This window comes from Xylocopa sonorina, chromosome 12, assembly GCF_050948175.1.
Source record: "Xylocopa sonorina isolate GNS202 chromosome 12, iyXylSono1_principal, whole genome shotgun sequence".
NCBI lineage: Eukaryota > Metazoa > Arthropoda > Insecta > Hymenoptera > Apidae > Xylocopa > Xylocopa sonorina.
The window spans coordinates 4482238-4501934 of NC_135204.1; the positions used below are offsets into that span (position 1 = coordinate 4482238).

At 40.8% G+C, this 19697-nt stretch overlaps 1 protein-coding gene across 3 annotated transcripts in view; it reads right to left on the bottom strand.

The window, feature by feature from the left end:
- Positions 1-7049: 7049 nt before the first annotated feature.
- LOC143429771 (nucleolar protein 4-like) overlaps positions 7050-19697 on the bottom strand; it is a 119727-nt gene continuing 107079 nt past the window's right edge. For 2 of the 3 annotated variants that reach the window (XM_076905538.1, XM_076905536.1), the window contains 5 exons: positions 18359-18562; positions 17208-17354; positions 10944-11158; positions 8403-8593; positions 7050-7437 (listed from right to left, as the gene is read on the bottom strand). In XM_076905538.1, coding sequence (XP_076761653.1) covers positions 7271-7437; positions 8403-8593; positions 10944-11158; positions 17208-17354; positions 18359-18562 — 924 coding nt within the window. In that variant the 3' untranslated portion in view covers positions 7050-7270. The remainder of the gene's footprint in view (positions 7438-8402; positions 8594-10943; positions 11159-17207; positions 17355-18358; positions 18563-19697) is intronic. The other variant, XM_076905537.1, reaches the window with a different exon arrangement.

Consider the following 19697-nt stretch of genomic DNA (forward strand, 5'->3'; position numbering starts at 1 on the left):
TTCACCTCATATATTTATATATTTATACCATTTCGTGTGTGTCTGTGTCTGTGTCTGTGTCTGTGTGTGTACGCGTGTGTCTCTCCGTGTATACGTGTGTTTCTTGTCTGCATTAATCATTAATCAATATACATCAATTCGCGATTACATTCGACGGTGTTTGGTACCGCACCCCGTGTAGGCAAACTCTCGCAGGTTACTTCGCACAGTTCTCGAGATATGCGCCCTTTTACGCGTACATGGACGATCGAGTGGAAAAAAAGGGGGTGTGCACGTGCGTACATCGCGCGTGCAGACAACGCGAACGCAGATATACATTTACGAGAAAGAAAAATGGAAACATGAACACGCGTTCGTCTGTTTCATCGCTGACAGTTTCTCACCACGTTCTTTCCCTTTTCCTTTTGGTCGTTCGCAGGATTATCGTCGAATCGATGCTCCTTTCTCGCGCGGCAACGATCTCGTTCGTTGCGATCGATTAAATTGAGTCTCTTATTTATCAGGATCAAAATGTAACGATTTGTCTCGTTTAGAAAAATGTGACAAATGCGAAGCAATTTCGTGGAGATTTTTTTCGCAGAAAATAGCGAGACTTTGAAAATTTAATTAATTCACAGAAGCAGTTGGTGGGTTTAGTTTTTAAAGGGGCTTCGATCGATTTCAGCTTTATTTTCTCTTGCGGTGATTATCGTCGAGCGGAATTACGGAGGGTTTAATTAGCTGCGAAACGAACCGGATCGAACTTATTATTATACTGGCCAATTATTTGCATGATCCTCGATGATCGTTATTAGAGAAATTTTGGGGCTGCTCTCTGGCCAAAATCAGACGAAAGAGTCGAGAATAATAAAATAATTCAGTCTCAATCTTTATTTACAAAAAACTAGTTTGCAAATTCTATATTAATGGCGTGAGAATACTTTGCCAGTACGATTGCAACGAAATACTATAATTCATTTTAAAAATCACTTTTTCTCAAGAGCAAAGTCTCTTCTTCAGAATACAATTTTATTATTATCGTTATCGAAGGCTGTTTCAATTTTCTATCGAAGAAAATAATAGATCGTCTTGAAAGCTATCATTTGCAAAGGTGCAACAAATATTTTTTCAACAAACATCGCAGACACTGATTGCATAATCATTGTTAATTAACGAGAAATACTTTCAATTGCACTACTTTTCTTATTTAAATGAGAGAATAGTAAAATTTCATTTAGAATAATATTAATGGTTCCGTTTTTGGTTAACGATTTATTCGATTCGATTCTGAAGTCGCACGAGTGATCGCAGAAAACGTATCGCAAATTATAATGCGTTAATGTAATGGTGCACAGCTCCATTACACATGGAACAAGTATGCGAGCCTTGGAGACACAGGTTTCTATAAAAGCCTGTTTTACACTGACGATTTTTCGGCAGCCATCTTGCTGCGACAAATGTGTGGCTATGATTTGCAACATTTTGTTGGTAGACTACGAATCTTTATGCAAATTCACAATTTCGTAGTTATAAGTAAATGGTAAACGTTTATTATAAATTTTGTATATTTTTTTCAATTTTTACATTTTATCGTGTGCGTTTCACATAAATTTATTATAAATGCATAAACATCCGCAGTCTTTTTATATACATAGGTATTTATGGCGATGGTAATTTTTCAGCTCGTAGCTGATACTACGAAATACTTGAAAATTAGCAAAGTTCATTTTTTATGCAACATTTTCTGTGAAATAATAAATAGCAAATCTATTTGTCCCACAGCAAGGCAGTCGCTTGAAGATCGTCAGTGTGAAACTATTATGGAGGCTCAAACGCATGCTGCAAGTTGATTTGGACACAGTGTATCAACGATCGATGAACAAACTCGTGTAAAATCAACTATTAATTATGGTTCATTATTATATAGATAGTCGAGTTATTTGAATTCAGTAAAAACAATTTTTCTTTTCAATCAAAACAATTTAAATCAGCGTTACCAATGTGCAGCTGTTAAAAGTTAAACTTCAAGTAATTTGCAATTACAATGATTTCTTTAATAACCTGAAATGCATTTTAAACCACGTGAATCTCGAACAAATTGGCAAATGTAAGTTCTCTGTGCAGAAAGTGAAGATACAGTCATAAAGAATATGTAAAAGTTGGTGCAATTTTAATTGCGAAGTGAAATTACTTTAATTTAAATAATTTCAAATTAAGTCAACTTATTTCTGCATGGACTTGCGTGCAAATCCACACGAAGTTGAGCCTAACTTGAAATCGATTCGCTCGAGTTCGTACGAACTCGAACCCAGCTACCTTAAATCCACACTCGACAGCACTCGATTCGCTCTCATTCAAACAACTCGACTAATCTGAAGAAGAATTAACCTCGGTTCCACTTACAGTAGACGCGTTCTAATTTATGTCGGTACATCTGTTTTCTCTGGGCTAATACGTTCAGCTTTGCTCGCAGCGCGCGTTCGTCTTTAATAACGCGATATGTACAACTATTCTGTATGATACGACGACTCTAACGATTATTACATTTCACGAAGAGGGGGGGGGGGGCACGCTCGGATGAAAAGAAGTGTTGCACGGTGCGAGCCTCTACTTGATGCTCGCACGGAAATTCAGACAAATGGACAGACAGAGAAAAACAGTGGCATGCTTTTGCGTGTCTGATCAACTATTGCACTGTACGGATTCGCATTAGTCGCTCGATCGGTTAATCAACGGAAACGATTCGTTGAGATTCCACCAACGAGGCGAATTCGATGGTGATTTTTCGATGCGCTAAAATCACGTCGAAATTGTAATAACAGCTGTGAATTATTTCGAACGTTGCTGGAAACGATGTTCAAGGACATTTTGAGAAAGCTCAGGAAGCATAATTTATTGTTCTCGATACGAATCGAAGGGTGCGTGAGAATTTTTAAATAAATTTTTATTAGTCTCTTCTATTGCGTTCTTCGATTGTGAAAGAAAAGGTCTATAAGAAATTACATGATTTTTTATTTTATTATTAACATTTGTAATAATTTCCTTTCAAATATGTAAAAGTCAATCTCGCACATTTTGTGCTCTGATGTTTAATTAATTTTTATAACATAATCTATGGAAACATATTTCTGTATTAGAGCCTGGATCATAAAAAAACAAAATAAATATAAAGTGACGTATTATTATTATTTATTTATTTTCTATATTGTTAAAATATGAATATCATATTTTACACCTACATAGCTTTCAAAATATTAATTGTCCTGTTCTTAACTAACCCACCAATGATCGTGAACAGTTTGGAAATTACATTCATATATTTCATTAATTACCTTATATATAATAATATTGCACTATTCTCGATGAAACGGATCATATTTGACAAAAATCCGTCAAACTTATGCAAAATATATACACTTTAATTAATCAATTCGTTAAAAAAAATCAGATGCAAGAAAAATTGATTAACACGAATTCGTTTATTTAGAAGATCGTAAAATTGAAAATAATTAAAATATACAATAAAAATTCCATAGGGCGTTGAAGCTAAATCGTTCACCGAAATGCATCATCAACCGTTGCGAATATTTTTTAAATCATCCACGATTTATTCAGGAACAATCGCTGCGAACCTTTCAACCCTTTCAAGATTCTAGCAATTTCGAGCAACGTTTGAGTCGAATCGAACAACCTGTTCGTCGGTGGAAACTCTCAACGAAACGATCGCTGCGGAGCGGATACGCTTAAGAACGATTACTTCTAAGGGTGGAGAGACGAAAAGAACCGAACGCGCGATCGAGGTCAACGAAAACGATCACGTCGACACGGAGAAGGGAAAAGGAAGTGCATTTCGAGTCAGTCGAAGAGTCGCTCGTGAAACAAATCATCAGAGAGCCGTTCGTCGACTCTTTCTTCATCTCAGGCTAAGCGCGCGCTACGAAGTTCTTGTCTGCGGGCTGTTTCAACCCCTTGAGCGGTGATTTCTCCCATATCTGAGGTACTTCTTTAAGTTCCAAGCATTCTTCAATTACAGAGTGCAAAGACAATTTATTTCTTTATTTCTTTCTAAGCACAAGAACAATAGTATCATAGAATCTATGTACGAGTTGAGAATGGCTTCCTAAAGTCCTTATTTGAATTCACCACGCTCAAGAGATGAAACCAGACTTATCTTTGGCGAACACACCTTCATATACACATTTTCTGCAACTTCATTCTCAAGTTTATAGATTTAAGCCGCCTTTATTCTGAGAAGTCTGAGTTTGTAGGACACGTACAAACATTGACTACCCCAAAACGAAGGTGAGATTTAAAATTATGAGTGACAGCCAAGGGTGGGCAAGATTTTGAGGGCCATATTGTGCCAACGATTTGGACGTGCACGAACCGGCAGAAAAGAACAATATTTAATACTTCACATTTGTTTCGTCAGGGCTATTAATACTCCTTTTTGTAATGACATTTATATTTTGCCAAATGATTCTTAATTTATATACATTCTTAGAAGATACGTAAAGACTACAGCGCAAAGATAAACTTCGAATTAGCCATTGTTTTGCGTTTCTTTTATTCCTTAAGCTTGTCGCGCGCAATGTGGCGACATCTAGGGCTTTGCCCACCCCCAGTCTAACCTATAAACTCAAGAATATTCGTGTCATGTCCCACGTACCTCTCGTTTCAAAGACAAAAGTATAGCGTGCACCTATAACTTCCTGATCGCCTTCCAACTCCTGTCGATGGAATGTTTCTCTGCATTTTCTCAAGCTCGATGTTCCGGCCATTTTGATCGTCGCCGTAAAATATATTTTACAATTGTTTACACATATATATACACAGATATATATATATGCACTCATATAATAATAATATTAATAATAATCATATATTCTCTCTGTTCGTAGTTTCGTTAAAAGCAACTCACGTGTTCTCATCTCGCTCCTTTCAGCGCCATGCCCACGATACGACGTGGTTTACAAAACTATGTACAAAATAGAAACAACGACTGAACGTAGAATCGACGCGCGCGAAATGTTCGCCGTGTAGTTGATTATTTTTTGTTCGAGAGCCACCCCTTCGGTTTCGTTTCGTCGGCTTGGGGTGCCACGAAAACTGTAACTGTATATAGTAACGCAAAGTGTAGTTAGAATGCAACGTAACGGTAGCTAGCGATAGGTAGACGCAATGAAATTCACATAGAACAGGTGAAAATGGTCTCTTTCTGACGGAGAATATCGGTTCTGGTGCAATTCTTTTTCTTGATTTGCTTCGTCTTATGGTTGAATACGTTTGAATGACTCGCTGGTCCAACAAAGAGAACGGTTCTACCTTGAGAAGGTGAAGAGAGGACCAGAGATACGAAAAAGAGAGGAAAAATAAACGCGTCTCTACAGCGCTACGTGTATTATCGTATAATAATAATAATATTAATAATAATCAGTGTTCTTTGGTAACACAGTGATGCATCCGGAGACCACGAATACGATTTCAACGTATCCTCCTGATCGTGACAAGATGGTCCCAATAAATGTGCGCAGCATTAGCCGAGGATCATAATTTTACGATGAAATGCATTTCAATTGGAGAAGCTGCTTTTTCTCTAAGGGGCTCCGTTTTTCAAGGAAAGACTTTTCACTCATTTATTGATCCGTCCTTTTGTAAACTTAATTAACAACAGAAATCTTCAACAAATCAGTAGAACTCTAGAAATATTTCATTGTTGCCAATAAAATTGATTCTTGAAAATAAAATATTTAAAGCAACAATGTATTACGAATTTTTACAAATCACTAATAATAAGTAACATTTTATTTTTCGTATAAAAAAGATGATTACTTTAAGTCTAAGAAAGCATAAATTTCTGAAACATCTGAAAACAGATGATTAGGTATTTATTTTGCATTTTACATTCGCACGCGTGAACTTTGAGTCCAAAAAAATTAAGCGAAAGAAGTCAAACTTCCATCCAGTATAACAAATAAAAAAATTCTACCATACCTTTAAACAACAACTACTTTCAGAAACTTCAAACAAGGCCAGAAAAGCCAGCGACGCTTGTTCCTGAGAAACAGAGCCCCAAGAAAATCCTTCGCCTCGCCATTTTTCTCCAGCTAATCAAACGAAGCTCCTTCGATCCGACGTCACAATTCCGGAACAAAACTGTACAATTCAAGCACTACTAATCGTTCATCGATTGATCGTTCCAGAAGAAATTCCATCTTGCCCCGCGATCTATGCATTATATATGTACACAGGTTTACACGTATGCGTGCGTACCTCTCTATTTACCTACACGTGGTGACTGACTTAACGTCCGTCGTCCCGTTTCCGGTTAACTCGCGCCACTTCGACTCTTCGCGTCTCGCACCCCTTAAATCTCGTGACTCCACATCGTTTACTATCAGCCGTATGTACATGACACACTGTACAACGTACTAGATCGAGAGAACAGCAACGGCGACGTTCGACAGTTACGCGATAGACGTTCGAAGCAGCGAGCTCTGATCGATAGAGAAAAAAAAAGGAAAGAACCGACCGTTTCGAAAAGGTACGTAAGGGGTCGTTCCGTCAGGGGACTCTTTCGTGGGTGGCTGGCAGAATTACTTTAAAGAGATACACCAGTACGTTCGAACGATGATCGACGAACTCCCTCTGAAGGGGTCGTCCCTGAAAAGCTTCCGGCACGCACTCTCGCACGCACGCAACACATATCGTCTCGTAATCTCTTAAGCTTAAACTTATCGATAGTTAAGTAAATATCTGTAAATCCTCGCTATGTACACCCTGTTTGAATAGTTCCCTTAAACCTAGCCCTAAGAACTCCGCGCCCTCTGGTCACCGACACGCACGGAACTCTGTTCCTCGACACGCGCGAAACCCGCGACGCGTAACCAGAGGGTCTGGGTGGGGTATTCTAGCAATTATTTTTCCGAGGTGTCGCAGTCCGGAGAATAGGCTGGCCGTTCTCGTGCTCGCGCGGTAGGAAAACTCCAGCCCTCGACGTCCTTTGGGGTAAGTTTCGTTGGACCGCAGCCGTGTTGGTTCCGCTGCAATCGATCTGGTCTCCAGGCAGCCGCGTTTCTCGGTGAAGGGTAACAGCGACTCGTTACCAACGGCCGGTAATCTCGACGTACAGCGGGGTAAACGAGCTCGAGAGAGGTCCGCATCGACCTGGCATCGAAGTCTCCGGGTTCGAGGTGCAGCTGGGCCGCGCTTCGCGTTCCACGGCGCTCTGTTCCTCGTTAGGAATGACTTACGGGCCGAACTGCTGGCCACTGGCTACGTACACGTAACTCTATGGTTGCTGCAGCAACAACTGCTCGAGCTCGTCAGCGGACCTCAGGAGGAACGCCGCGGACTCTCGATAACCGGTGATCAGTTGCCTCACCGCGGTCATCTCCGTCGCGTTCAGCTTGTGACTCAGAAGCGGCTTCGTGTTCTTCATGCTTAAATCCGTCGGTCCTGGAAAAGTAATCCCAGTTGGTCATTCGTTGATGGTTTTTATCAAAGCAAGCTTTAAGTTAGGTTTTCTAACACATTCGAGACTGGCGACTCGTGGTATGTGTGGGTCACAGTCTTATTCGTATATATTGGGTGACTCGTCTTGTGAGTTGTATTCTCAAATGGCAGTATAAAAATAGTTTCCAATAGCTGATGTCGTTTTAAATCGTCGATCTCGAATGTGTTGAGTGAATTTATACGTGTAAAGTGTGTGCGATGGGTAATTGGTACGGTTATTGGTTTCAGAATTATTTTGTTAAAAATCGCAAAAGCGTTAGACGTTGGATAAGTGTTACGATGTTGCATACACAAAATTGTGTTACATATTAAATATTGTATTGTAAGCATGTGGTTCTAATTAAAATTGCTCATAATTAGTTGTAATTGCAGTTCATAATTACTAGCAAAATAATTTCAAACTATACATAGTGAACGAACAACGTAATTAATAACAATCTCTAACAATTTTTATATATGCAGTTCAACAAATTCTGACCATAGAATACATAATACAAACTTTCACGAGTGATAAATCATTTTACCATATACCACAAAGTACCCCAAAGTAATGAAACACAAAAGAACATCAATTTTCAAAGCCTGATCTCCCACAAAAATCAAAGCAAAAAAGACGTACACAATCTACAATAAACATCGAAAGCACGTGCTGTACGTAACGCCAAAAACTCTTGATCAAAATGAAATATCCCGAGAGATCAACTTCGATCCATCTGATCGAACGATCCTGCGCAGCCGTGACGCGCAGCACGTGACCCAGCGGTCCATCAAATGAACGAAACAGCGGGGCAGCCCCGCCTTCTCGCAACTCTCGTTGAACCGCGTGTGTGCGAACCGCAAAACGAGAAGCAAAGACGAAGCAACGCGGCGGAAGCGAACTCATAAGAAACACCGATAAGCAATATTACTTTGTGTACCGTTGCTCAATAGGCCCGACGTGAAGCTCTGCGTCGGGTAGAGGCCCGCTGACAGGGTTGGCGGCACTGTGGTCGGGCCAGCACGTTGGAACGCCTGGCTGAAGTTCGGTCTGTACATCGCCGTCGGTGCGCCGCCGCTGGCAACGCCGTTAACCGTCGACGAGCTGACTATCGTCGCCTGGCTGGAAAAACGCGTACGAGATTCGTGTGAGCGATACGCGGGAACATTGATTAGCAACGCGCGATTCCGCCTCCGGCCTTTCTTTAGTCTCGTTTCGTGATCTTTGACCGTCTACTAGAACGCCTTATCTGAGGCTTCCTCCGCCGCGGTTAACCCGGCTCGCTCTGTGAATGAGAGATCGGCCGGGTGAGAATGGACGAACGGAGCGGCGCGGTTTTTCCGCAAGCGCGACTCGTCCAGCTTTGTCGCGCTCAGCTTTTGCGAGCGGAATTCGATCGAGACAGGGGTTACAGTTTAGATTGTGGTTTGTTGTTCTAGCATGGAATCTGAGAAGCAGTAATTGCTATAAATGGATCAGTTGGTACATTAGGAGAATACGATATTTTTAAATATATTAAAAGTAATTTGACTCAGATGGTTTGCTAGAGTTTGGTTGATTAATTTAAGAGACGAGTAAGTTTGGTGAAAAATTGAATTGATATTATTATTATTCATTGGATATTGGTATTTTTTTTATTGTTTGTGTTTATGAAAGGAATCTAAGTTAACATTGAATATTCGTAAATTTTGCATTTCAAATATTTGAAAAATGTATAATTGTATCTTTGTTTTTGTCAGAAATTTATATTGTATAACGACAAAGTGTTATGGATCCATTAATACCAACTTTTAGGCTTCAATTGCTTAGCAAATGTATTGATCGAAATTTTAATTCCATTTTTCTTAATTATGTAATTTAAAGACAACAATTTACTGAGTTTGTAATATACGATGCTTTTTAAACATACACGAATAAGTTTTCTCCACAATTCAGTAAGAAAGGTGGATACCAAAGTAAGTATTAAATAAAATATAAAAATTTCACTGAACATTCTAAAGTAAGTTAAAGTTGATTTTTCTATCTTCACGAAAGAAGACAGAGCGCACGACTTTGCTATAAAGTCCTTTTACTTAAAATCGAATTTAGTCACCGATCTAAATCTGGTACCCTGTCTAGACGAGACTTTCGTTTCTGAAGAATTCATCGTTACAATTTTACTTCAGACGCGCTACCGTATACTTGATTTATCTGCTATCTATTTTTACAACAAACTGCTATCGAAACGAGCGAAAAACTAATTGCAATTACAAAATTTGTTTAAATTTAGCACTCGTATCAACTGGTTCGAATAAAATACATATAATTTGATACGCAGCGTGCTCTCAAGAAATATATGATCTTGATTAATATGTTATGTCAACCTTAACGAGTAATCTAAATTGTTGTATAAACTATGTTGTAAGTAATATTAGATTCGCGCGCCACCACAGTCACGATTCATTAAAACGAGAGATACCACTTGCTTATCTACAAATGTAACAACCAGTTTAATTCATCAAACTCAAAATTTGTCACAAAGTGTGAAAAAGAAAAATGTAAGAGAAATTCCTGCAACTTTATACGTGGTGTCTTGTTTCAACGTATCAGCAAAACATTTTCGAATAACGAGTATGGCAAGGGATAATTAAATGCATGTAAATTAAAATAAGATATTTTGTCTACACGATAAACAAAAAACTAAAATTCTATACATCGTTTGAAATTTTATGTAGACAACTGTATACGATAGGAAATATTGGCAGATTACAAGCTCGAATAGATGAACATAAAACGAACATTGAACCATAGATTCGAATGTATCTGTATATTTTAAAAACAATGCTGATATCAGCTTGTTAGGGAATGATTTTTAAAAATTGGTGAATTGATAGCAGTACTAATCTTATGCTCGAGATCAGTATTTACTATTTACGTAAATGCGTTACCAACGATTTCGTAGTATTTATGAAACATCGAACAACAATCGAAAAATAAAAAATATTACCAGTCAATATCGTTCAAACAAAACCAAATATCCAGTAGCCATTATTTGTTTTAATGGAATTTTACAATTTTTAAAATCTGCTCGTTTCTATTGACATCTACATCTGTCAATTCCACTTTTTTATAAAAATGAATTTTTGAAACGGAAAATAATGGCTCAATAAAGCACATATCTCGAATTTTCATCCTACACATTTAACCAATTTTGCTAAACGAAAAAAATGTACATTCTACTTTATAAAATAGTTACACGCATTTACTTCCATCGTGTCTCTTATTTCACGCCATTTTGTAACGTTAGAACGTTCCAAGGGCCACGAAATGGCGCTAAGAAGCGTTCACCAACTACAGAGAAAGGAATGAATCGTTCAGTTGTGCCAATGGCCTCGAACAAGTATCATTTAAAAGAATTTTTCACTATTTCTCGCTAAAGTCGACACAACCTCTGGCTTTCTTCTTGGTTATTATTTATTAAAATTACACGAACCTCATGAGACCCTTATTGTCCGCTGGCGTGAGCAGTTTCGACGCGGGTGCGAGAGACAGGGGTGTAGAAGAGAGGGTGCTGTTGGGCAAGTTCGCCAAACTGGTTAGCGGCGTCAGGGACGTTAGCGATGCTGGTGGTGTATCCTCCCTTTTACCCGGTAGTGATTTCACCGGTGTACTCGAGAAATGCTCCAAACTTGACCGGACATCCGTTTGCTGCAACAAATACCGGGTCTCAGCTTTCCTCCGAGTTAAATTACTGTCAGATATTCGTCAAGCTTTCATATTCGAGAACAGCCGGCTAGAGCACGAGTTTCCAACTTTCTACTTTCTGTATTTGGCCTAGGTGTTTGGTAATGAATAAACAATCGGGAGTTTCGCTTTGATTCGAGATCTGATGGCTGAAGGATAAAGTCTGTGGCTTGTTTCTTTAACGCTTGTATCAAGGATAACGAACGTTTTCGTGGAATCTGCAATGTTGTGGATTTTAAGTAACTGATACTTGAATTCTCGGCTATATTGGGTTAGTATAATTGTAATCAAGTTATTTTCGTGGAATTTGTGGCAAAATTTGCAATAAATTTATAGCAAACTTTTATATCTCAACATTTGCTTTATGTTAATGGTATGTTCACGCATTATTTTTTTGGTAGTCTGGGTTCGATTAAATCTCTAAGTCAATATGGGGCTGCATTGTATTAGTGATATTAAAAACGCTCTTAAAGTGTCAATTCTCACGCTTAAAAATTCCTGCAAAACCAGTTGAACTTTTCTTAAGAAACTCGAGTGTCATACAATAATTATATCCCAGAGTACACGTATCAATCGTCTATAATTAACAATATATCATATCGACGAATATGTACAGCAATAATCAGTAAGCGAAACAATTGTCTATAATTAACACAGTGTGACACTCGATTGGCTGATTGTGGATTAAAAAAAAATAAATTGTAATTTCTATCTGGTAACAATTTTAAATGCGAGTTTAATTATTTCTCACTGTGCTACTAATATAATTAGTTCTTAAAATCATTCTGTTCGCAATTTCTGACAAAACATTCCCAAAATTACAACATATTTATATTATTTCATAGTTTATCATAATAAACATTTATATCCAGCGCTACCAGTTTAATTTCATTGCTACAACGAATTAACTACTAGTCATAAACAGCTCTACTGCCAACAAGGAAAGTGTTTACAGAAAAACGACAAATTTCAAGCAAGGATCGCCTCTAATCGCAATTAAACCGATCAAGCTTTCAAACGGAGCACGATTTTTGGCTCACTCGTTAAATGGACCATAATCGTTAACGTATTGTTGACTCCGTTGATTGGCTCGAAGCTTCCCCCGCTGGCAGCCCCGGCACCCCAGCGCGCGAGAAACCATTATCAGAAGCTGCAGATTTTTAAGCATTCTGACCCAGTTTCCGGCAGTAACGATCGAGAATCGGTTCGACGCGGACAGTGTGCGAAAATTCGAGCGTCCCGCCATGCTTCGTAGAACCGCTGCGTACCTGCTGTACCTGCACGCGGTCGTACACCTGTTTGTGCACCACCCTTAAATTCTTCTTCCTCATGTTCGCCGTTGCGATCTCTTCCCTCGCGATCGTCGTCCAGTGTCAGCTCAACAGGCTCGTCACGAGTTCACCAGAGCTGGTACAATTCGGGATCATCCTGGCGGACACTCACTGGACGCGATCCACCGCGAAAACGTACACCAAGTTCACAGAGAGCCCCGTCACTGGGCAGGCAGCACACCATGCTCGAACCGCGTTACACGCGAGCCGTATACCCGGTGTCACTAAACCGCCACGTGTTGCCAGCGATCCTCGAATCGACGAACCATCGATCCCTCCCAACGATACCAATCGAGATCATTCTCTCAGTTTTAAACGCACCAACCGAGTCTCGGTCACCTGGCGCGAGAACGTTCGAGTAAATCGCCAGAAAGAAACGAAGCAAAAAAAAACAAAAGAAAGGAAAGCAAGAAAAACGTTTCCGCAAAAAAGACCGCCAGAGGGACGGGAGCGACGAGGAGAGGATCGAGAGACGGCCAGATGTGCCGGGCAGAGACGACCAGGCGTGAGTAAGCTCTCTCTCGTGGCCAAGGGAATTAATTCGTGGAAAGAGCGAGGCGAGAGTTAAGCGGCGAAAGAAAGGGGAGGTTACGGGATCAAGAAAGGGAAAGAAAAAGCGTAGACGGTGGCGCGGTTAGTAGGGGTCGCGCACCGCCAGAGGGACGGTGGACAGGAACGCGAGCGAGGCGGACAGAGGCGTGTACGGAGGAATGAAATCGTCAAGAGAGAGGAGAACGGATGTAGGGAAGTGTTTTTATGAAAGGCGAGCAGTGTGCGTTGACGTCAATTATATAGGTGGCCCCACGGCAGATAGCCGCGTCCGTGCACGAACCCCGGTCTTCTCCTTAATGGGTTAGGTTTAGGTCGCCTGAGAGGTTATCGGTCTCTCCGTGTCCCTGCCCCCCCCCCCTTTCCGCTCGACCCCTCACCTATACGCCAGCCGTTAGTATCTCGCTCCTCCTCTCTAGGGATCCTCAAAGTAGATAAGTCCCGAGACGAGAAACACCGACAGCTCTAGCTTCTTGCTGGCGGACCGTTTGGGGGGAGCTCGAAAGTAGGTGCGCGATATTCACGAGGACAGGGGGAGGATTAGGCGCGGCTGCGACACGCAGTGGGCGCCCACGCGTTCGCCATACGACGCGAGTACCACGGAACGCACGGTTCTGCGTTTCTTTCAGGGTGAACGAACGAGGGTGGTCAAGGATATGCTCGTGGCGCAGCTACGCGGGGTCTTGCAGGCCTGCGACTTGGGAAATTCGAACCGCGTTCGAAACCTTGCTTGGTGTCGGGAAACACCTACGTGATTTGCGCGAAACTCGCTCAGGTATGATCAGTAGGATCATTTTTTGCGCGGAGAGTAGCGGGATTGGGTAATGATTATCTCGTTAGGACAGTGGAATATAGCGCGCGAATGCGCGATTTCCTTGATCAGAGGGCGGAGCGTGCCAGCCGTGGCCCTTTTCAATCGATGTCACGGACGCTAGGAGATGAGTAACGTCGAAAAAACCGCGGACGATGATGATTGGGACGAGTTGTCGGGGTGTTTGATAAGGCCTTGCGTGTCGTTCGATGTTTATCGTTTGGCGGTGTAACAGAAACTCGAAAATGAGTTAACTCTAAGGTTAATCTGGTTTCGTGTGACCGCTCGGTTGCGAAATGGAGAACGATATAGCGTTGAGCAATGGAGCAACCGTTGGGATATAGTTGGCTACGTTTTAAGAGTCGAAAAATGCAATTGAGAATTAGTGCCTCGAGCTGATATACGCTCTAAATAATTATAGAATAATGGACCAAAGGAAATGTAATTGACCAGGTTTTGGGAATCGAAAGTTGAAATTTTATAGCGCTATACGCTCCAGAAAACTTTCGAGTATTATATATTACGGTAGACCTCTGACAAGTTAAATAGAGCTCGCCGTTACTCTTTGATAATTAAATTCTCTCTCCCAGAGAATATCAACTGATACTATAAACGTCCAATATGTAAAATAGAGAGCAAATTAATTAGATCATCCAGTCAAAAAACTATAATATTATTCCAACTAAAATTGTATTCGATTGAATAATTTTTTCTTGATATTTCAGAACACAGAAACAAACTCTCAATTAATTAACCCATAACATAACGTACGCGTACATTCCGGCTCTATTAGCTCTAAATCGTACATGTTACTTCATGCTGGCATAACAAAACGGCCACTTATTGCACGTCCATTAACACACTTCTCCACGGCAATAAATAATTTCGATCAGATAAAAATCTTCAAGTGATCGCGGACTCGAAGGAGCTAAATTTCGTTGCTATCGAGCCAAGAGACAGATCGTTAATTTCAGAGGAGAGCTACTCGTTGAAGTGGAATTTCGAACGATAGTAACCCATGCTCGACCGATTTAGAGGTTACGGATGACTCCTAGCCCGACGAAGAGGAGGATATTTCGGTTTTTCCGTCGTTCCGCGACCACGCGTGGAATGTGGTCAGCGTGTGTGTCGTTGCAACAGAGTGGGAGAGGTGCGCGACCCACGGGGTTATCACCAGCCTCTTCGTGTACCTATATCAAACCTAACTTCGTTCGACGTATCGCGCTGCGAAGCGTTGCGCAGGAGCTACGCGGCGCGATACTCTCTTGGATCTCGATCATTTTTCTGCGAGCGAGTCACTTTTCTGGAAAACTTTATCGGTCGCGGTGCGTTGCGTCACGTGCTCGAACCAAACGTGGACCTCTGTCCCTACAAACAGGAACTATTGAGACGCCATTGGCGCGTAATTATCAATTGGGGCCAAGCAAGGTCCATTTCTTGTCCTTTTATACAATTGCATAGAATTTGGTACCGTGGCGGTGACGTACGGTTGGATTAAATTGGAAAATGTATATGTGTACCTATAATACTATTTATGTGCCTCTGTGTGTACAGAATATCGAATTGTCCATTTTAGGGAATTGAAGCGGAAATACAGTAGTATCTTTATTATTAGAAGAATATCTATATTAATAGTAATATTTGAAAATAAAACATTTTCCTTCACACGTTGGTTACAGGATTGTTCAGAATTATTCAGATAGCACACGGCACGTTTAATTTGGATAATCAAGGTTCAACTGTATTTTCTATGAACTTCTGTAAATTAATAGGATACTTAATTCGAATCAATGCTACTCACTAATTAACAGCAACAGTTAAGAGAAAATTCTAAAGTTGGCAGACAAGGACGATTCCTATTCGTTAGCAAGAAACGCTATGAAGTACATTTTTAAAAAATATTATCAAATGTTGTAAAATATATTATTGCTTGTTCTAAAAGCTTATGCTGGCTCTAATGGAAATAGAATCAGGTGATGTCACATATACATTCCTATATCTTAGACGGAAGATAACTTAGTAAAGACGCTCTCGCATGAGTTAACAGAACGCAAAAAGTGTCTAGTGTCGATGCTGTCGCAATACTATTCACGTGCAAAGTCTTATTAGAATCATAGTATAATCACGTGATAATTTGGTGAGCATTTCTAACGTATGTACGTATCTCCAGCTAACGATGAGACATAATAAGTTCTCACTTGATAAGTGAACACAAAGAAGCAACAGAGTGCCAGAGTAAATTAGTGTAGCGCTGGAACCGTATCTTGTTATTCAGCTTATTACATTAGAAAATACAAGGAAGTGCTCCGATGATATCGATAGGCGATCGTTCTTTAACGATTGCATCATTGTTGTGAATTTAAAAAATTACGACGCTACTAATATTATCGATTGCAAAAGGATTTTTTTTTATTTTATAATTTGTTTAAATTGGTCAATTCATAATTGTGATAACTGTATACCTTTTTTAAATCTTTATATCTTAATATTTTATTTTAGTAATTTTTATTTTTCTTACTCGACATTCAATAATTCATTTTTGGATGTTAGTAGGTGAGCGAGTTTTTCTCAATGAAAATAAATTTCGTTTGACTTCCCTTTTAAATAATTTCAACGTTGGGGGTATTGCAACAATCGAAGAAACAAGCGTAATGTTATCGTAAAGATACTTCAAATCAACAACATTGCAAGATAAGCGTTCGATATCCACATTTGGATATTCTTAGATCTCATTTCATCCCATTCATAACTGTTTTTTAGAAAACGAAAAAGTTACATGACGAAAATAATAACGACTAATATTTGTACACAATATTGCTCAATAATTAGTAAATGTGTATGTAAACACTGCGTTATCAATAACATTGTGATAATTTGTAACTTTGTAACTTTTTCAATTTTTCTTGCCAATGTATAGCAAACTACTGTGCAATACAAATTCTTACAATGTTATCTAATGAAACGCCAGAATCCCTTGTTTACTTTAATCAAGCATAGTAGAACTTATCTCCATCGTTACCAATTTTGACAAAACGTGACACAATTTCCTATACAGCGATTTCATACAACGGGTGGCGTATTAACCACGTTGCTCATAATCTCCTTACAGTTCGTCTCTAACAGTTATAGAGGAATTCACTGTATACAAACGACCAAGCCATTAGAGAAAGATTTCGTTCTCAAGAAAAGTCAGCAGCTTCTTTGGTAACGAAAAAACAACGGTCAAGCGATCGCAACGGTTTTCAAGCAGACCTAGGGGCAGCTAGCCGGAAACTACGTGGACGAAGGAGGACCGTGTTCTTTCCGTTCTAATTTTACTCACCGTTGCGGCCGGAAGAGTTGGCATGGGCTGTGAGACGGGCTCCAGACCGAGTCTCATGCGTTTCGCGTTGTCGCTCTCATTTTCGCAGGCCGTTGCCAAAATCTGCTCGGCCTGCACGGAGGTCAAGTGTGCCGGAGTAGGCCTCGCCTGAAAAGTGACGTGCAAATTAAGGACGATTTCGACTTAATTAGAAATCTCACGATTTAAATAAATACGAGTACGCATTCGAAACTTTCATTTTAATACCAAATATCTTTAATATCGATACTTTCAGTTGTAATACCTAGTTAGTATTGAAAAAAGCACCGATATCGAATAAAACGATATTGAATTAAATATATTCATAACTTTTCTTACTTTTTTGGTGGTTTTTCGAACGAGCTGGTGATTTTTCAAGCGTTTTCTAATTTTACGAGAAGGGTTACTAGTTTTTAATCGAGGTTAGCCTTTTCAGGGGTTGGTGGTTTTTCGTGGAGCATTGGTCATTTCTGGTCAGGATTGTAGAGTTTTTTAGTGGTTGATGGTTTTCGATAGGGTGATTGGTTTTTGTAGGAGGGTAGTAGAATTTTCTAATAGTTGGTGCTTTTTGGAAAGGTTCTGAGCCTTCAGGATCGTAGTGAGTAAGGGTTGCAAACCTTAGGGGTAGTTTCAGCGCTGGGATCTCGCAAGGGTTTGGGTTACAGGTCACGGTCGGGACACTTGCAGGGTTGGTGCTTCTAACAAAATTATCGAGGAACATTACATTTTGCAAACTACTCTTTACAAAAATATGAATATAAAATGTAAATACGCAATCCATTGATATTAAACACCACTTTAAACTCCACTGAACTATCAAACCCGACCACCGTCCCGATATATCTAAACTACAGATGTTTATGTAAACCCGTATCTTCATAAACGCGACCGATAAAACGAAATTATCCATAAAAATTCGTTCCAACCTTCTCTGTTACATACATTACGTGCACATACCTCAAATGCCCCGCGTATCGCGAAATATTTCGCGTGCCGTTTTTCTCCACGTTTCAATTAACCACCGATGCATAAACATCCGGCGAACAGTTCAATCGGCAACGCTCGTACCATTTCCACTTACGCTGCCCGATAAGAGCGCCAAACGAAGAAGCCTGCACACAGTTCCCACTCACCGCATCCCAGGGCGCGCCCTCCCTGCCGCGTTTGTTCCTCCGACAGCTCTTCAGGTACGTTCTGATCCTCTTTCTGGCCCTCTCAGCGAACTCGGGGAACTGCCTGGTGCAACTGTCGATGATCGCCTGTATCTTCTCCTTCGGCTGCTTCGAGATCGGCACGATGCGGTCCAGGTTCTCGTCGACGAACAGCCTGACGAACATCTGTAAAGCACGGGACGCGGTTAGACCGCCGCGGAACGAATCGAGCCCGCGCTTCGCCCGTGCAACCCGTTCGCCGCACCGCGTACCAACGAATTAAGGATCCCGCGGTGGTGGGGGAGGAGATGCGCGCACCGCGGCCCTCTATTAAACTAATTGTAATTAATTAAGGAGCCGTTCGCCGGCAGGCTTGCTCACGGCCATCTGCGGGGGCCCCTCTTGGAGCTGAACTCGCGCCGCTCGGGGGTGGTAGCGGACGGAAGGGGGGTACGCGTGGCGCCGCGACGTTGCCTTCATAAAAGTTTACGACAATTGCGGGCATTTTCGGGGGGAGGAAGTCCAATAGGACGGCTTAACGTTGATTTCGAATACGGGCTCCGCTCGCCTTTTCTACCCTTCGTCCCAGTGGCTCTCAACTGCGAGCCCCACTGCTTGTGGGTCTCGAATTGGGTATCGGGTTTTGGCCTCGCGAGGGTAGTTTTCTTCGAAGTGAATGTTGGAACCTTTCTGGTGGGTGCTTTTCTTTACTTGTGCTTATCGTTATTGTTATCTCACTGATTTGTTGGCTATAACTAGGTTTTGAATTTTGAGTTGGTTTGTTGTGTAGGATTTGTCTGGTATGAAAGAGTTCGAGTCGAAAATTTGGACTAGTATGAGAATTACAACTAAAAACTTGCTACACGATCACCTAGATACACTTTTAAAATTCTCCGATGGGTGCCATATGGGCGGACCTGCTCGCGCCACACCTAAGCAACGTGTCAAATGCACCTGATTTTCAGTTCAACGTGATCAATAGGTGTCTCCACAGAGTGTCCCAATTTAGAATCACGTCATATCGTCATATCTCACACCCTTTTCAAAAAAAGAAAAAAAAAGGAACATCGAATTGAACGTGATTTTCGAAGCAAAGGTTATTTCAAATTGTGCTGGCTTTAAAGAAGAATAGGGTAATACCACGAAGAATAGGGTACCGCGATGAGAGAAGGCTAAGAATCACTGCCCTAGACGCTCGGCTCCTCCTCCTCTGCCTCCTTCCCGTTGCAAACGCGCGAACAACGGCAACTTCGTATCTTTTTACGCGGTTAGACTGCGCTCCGGCTAATGCCGGCCGCAATAAACTCGCCGTTTCCGGTTT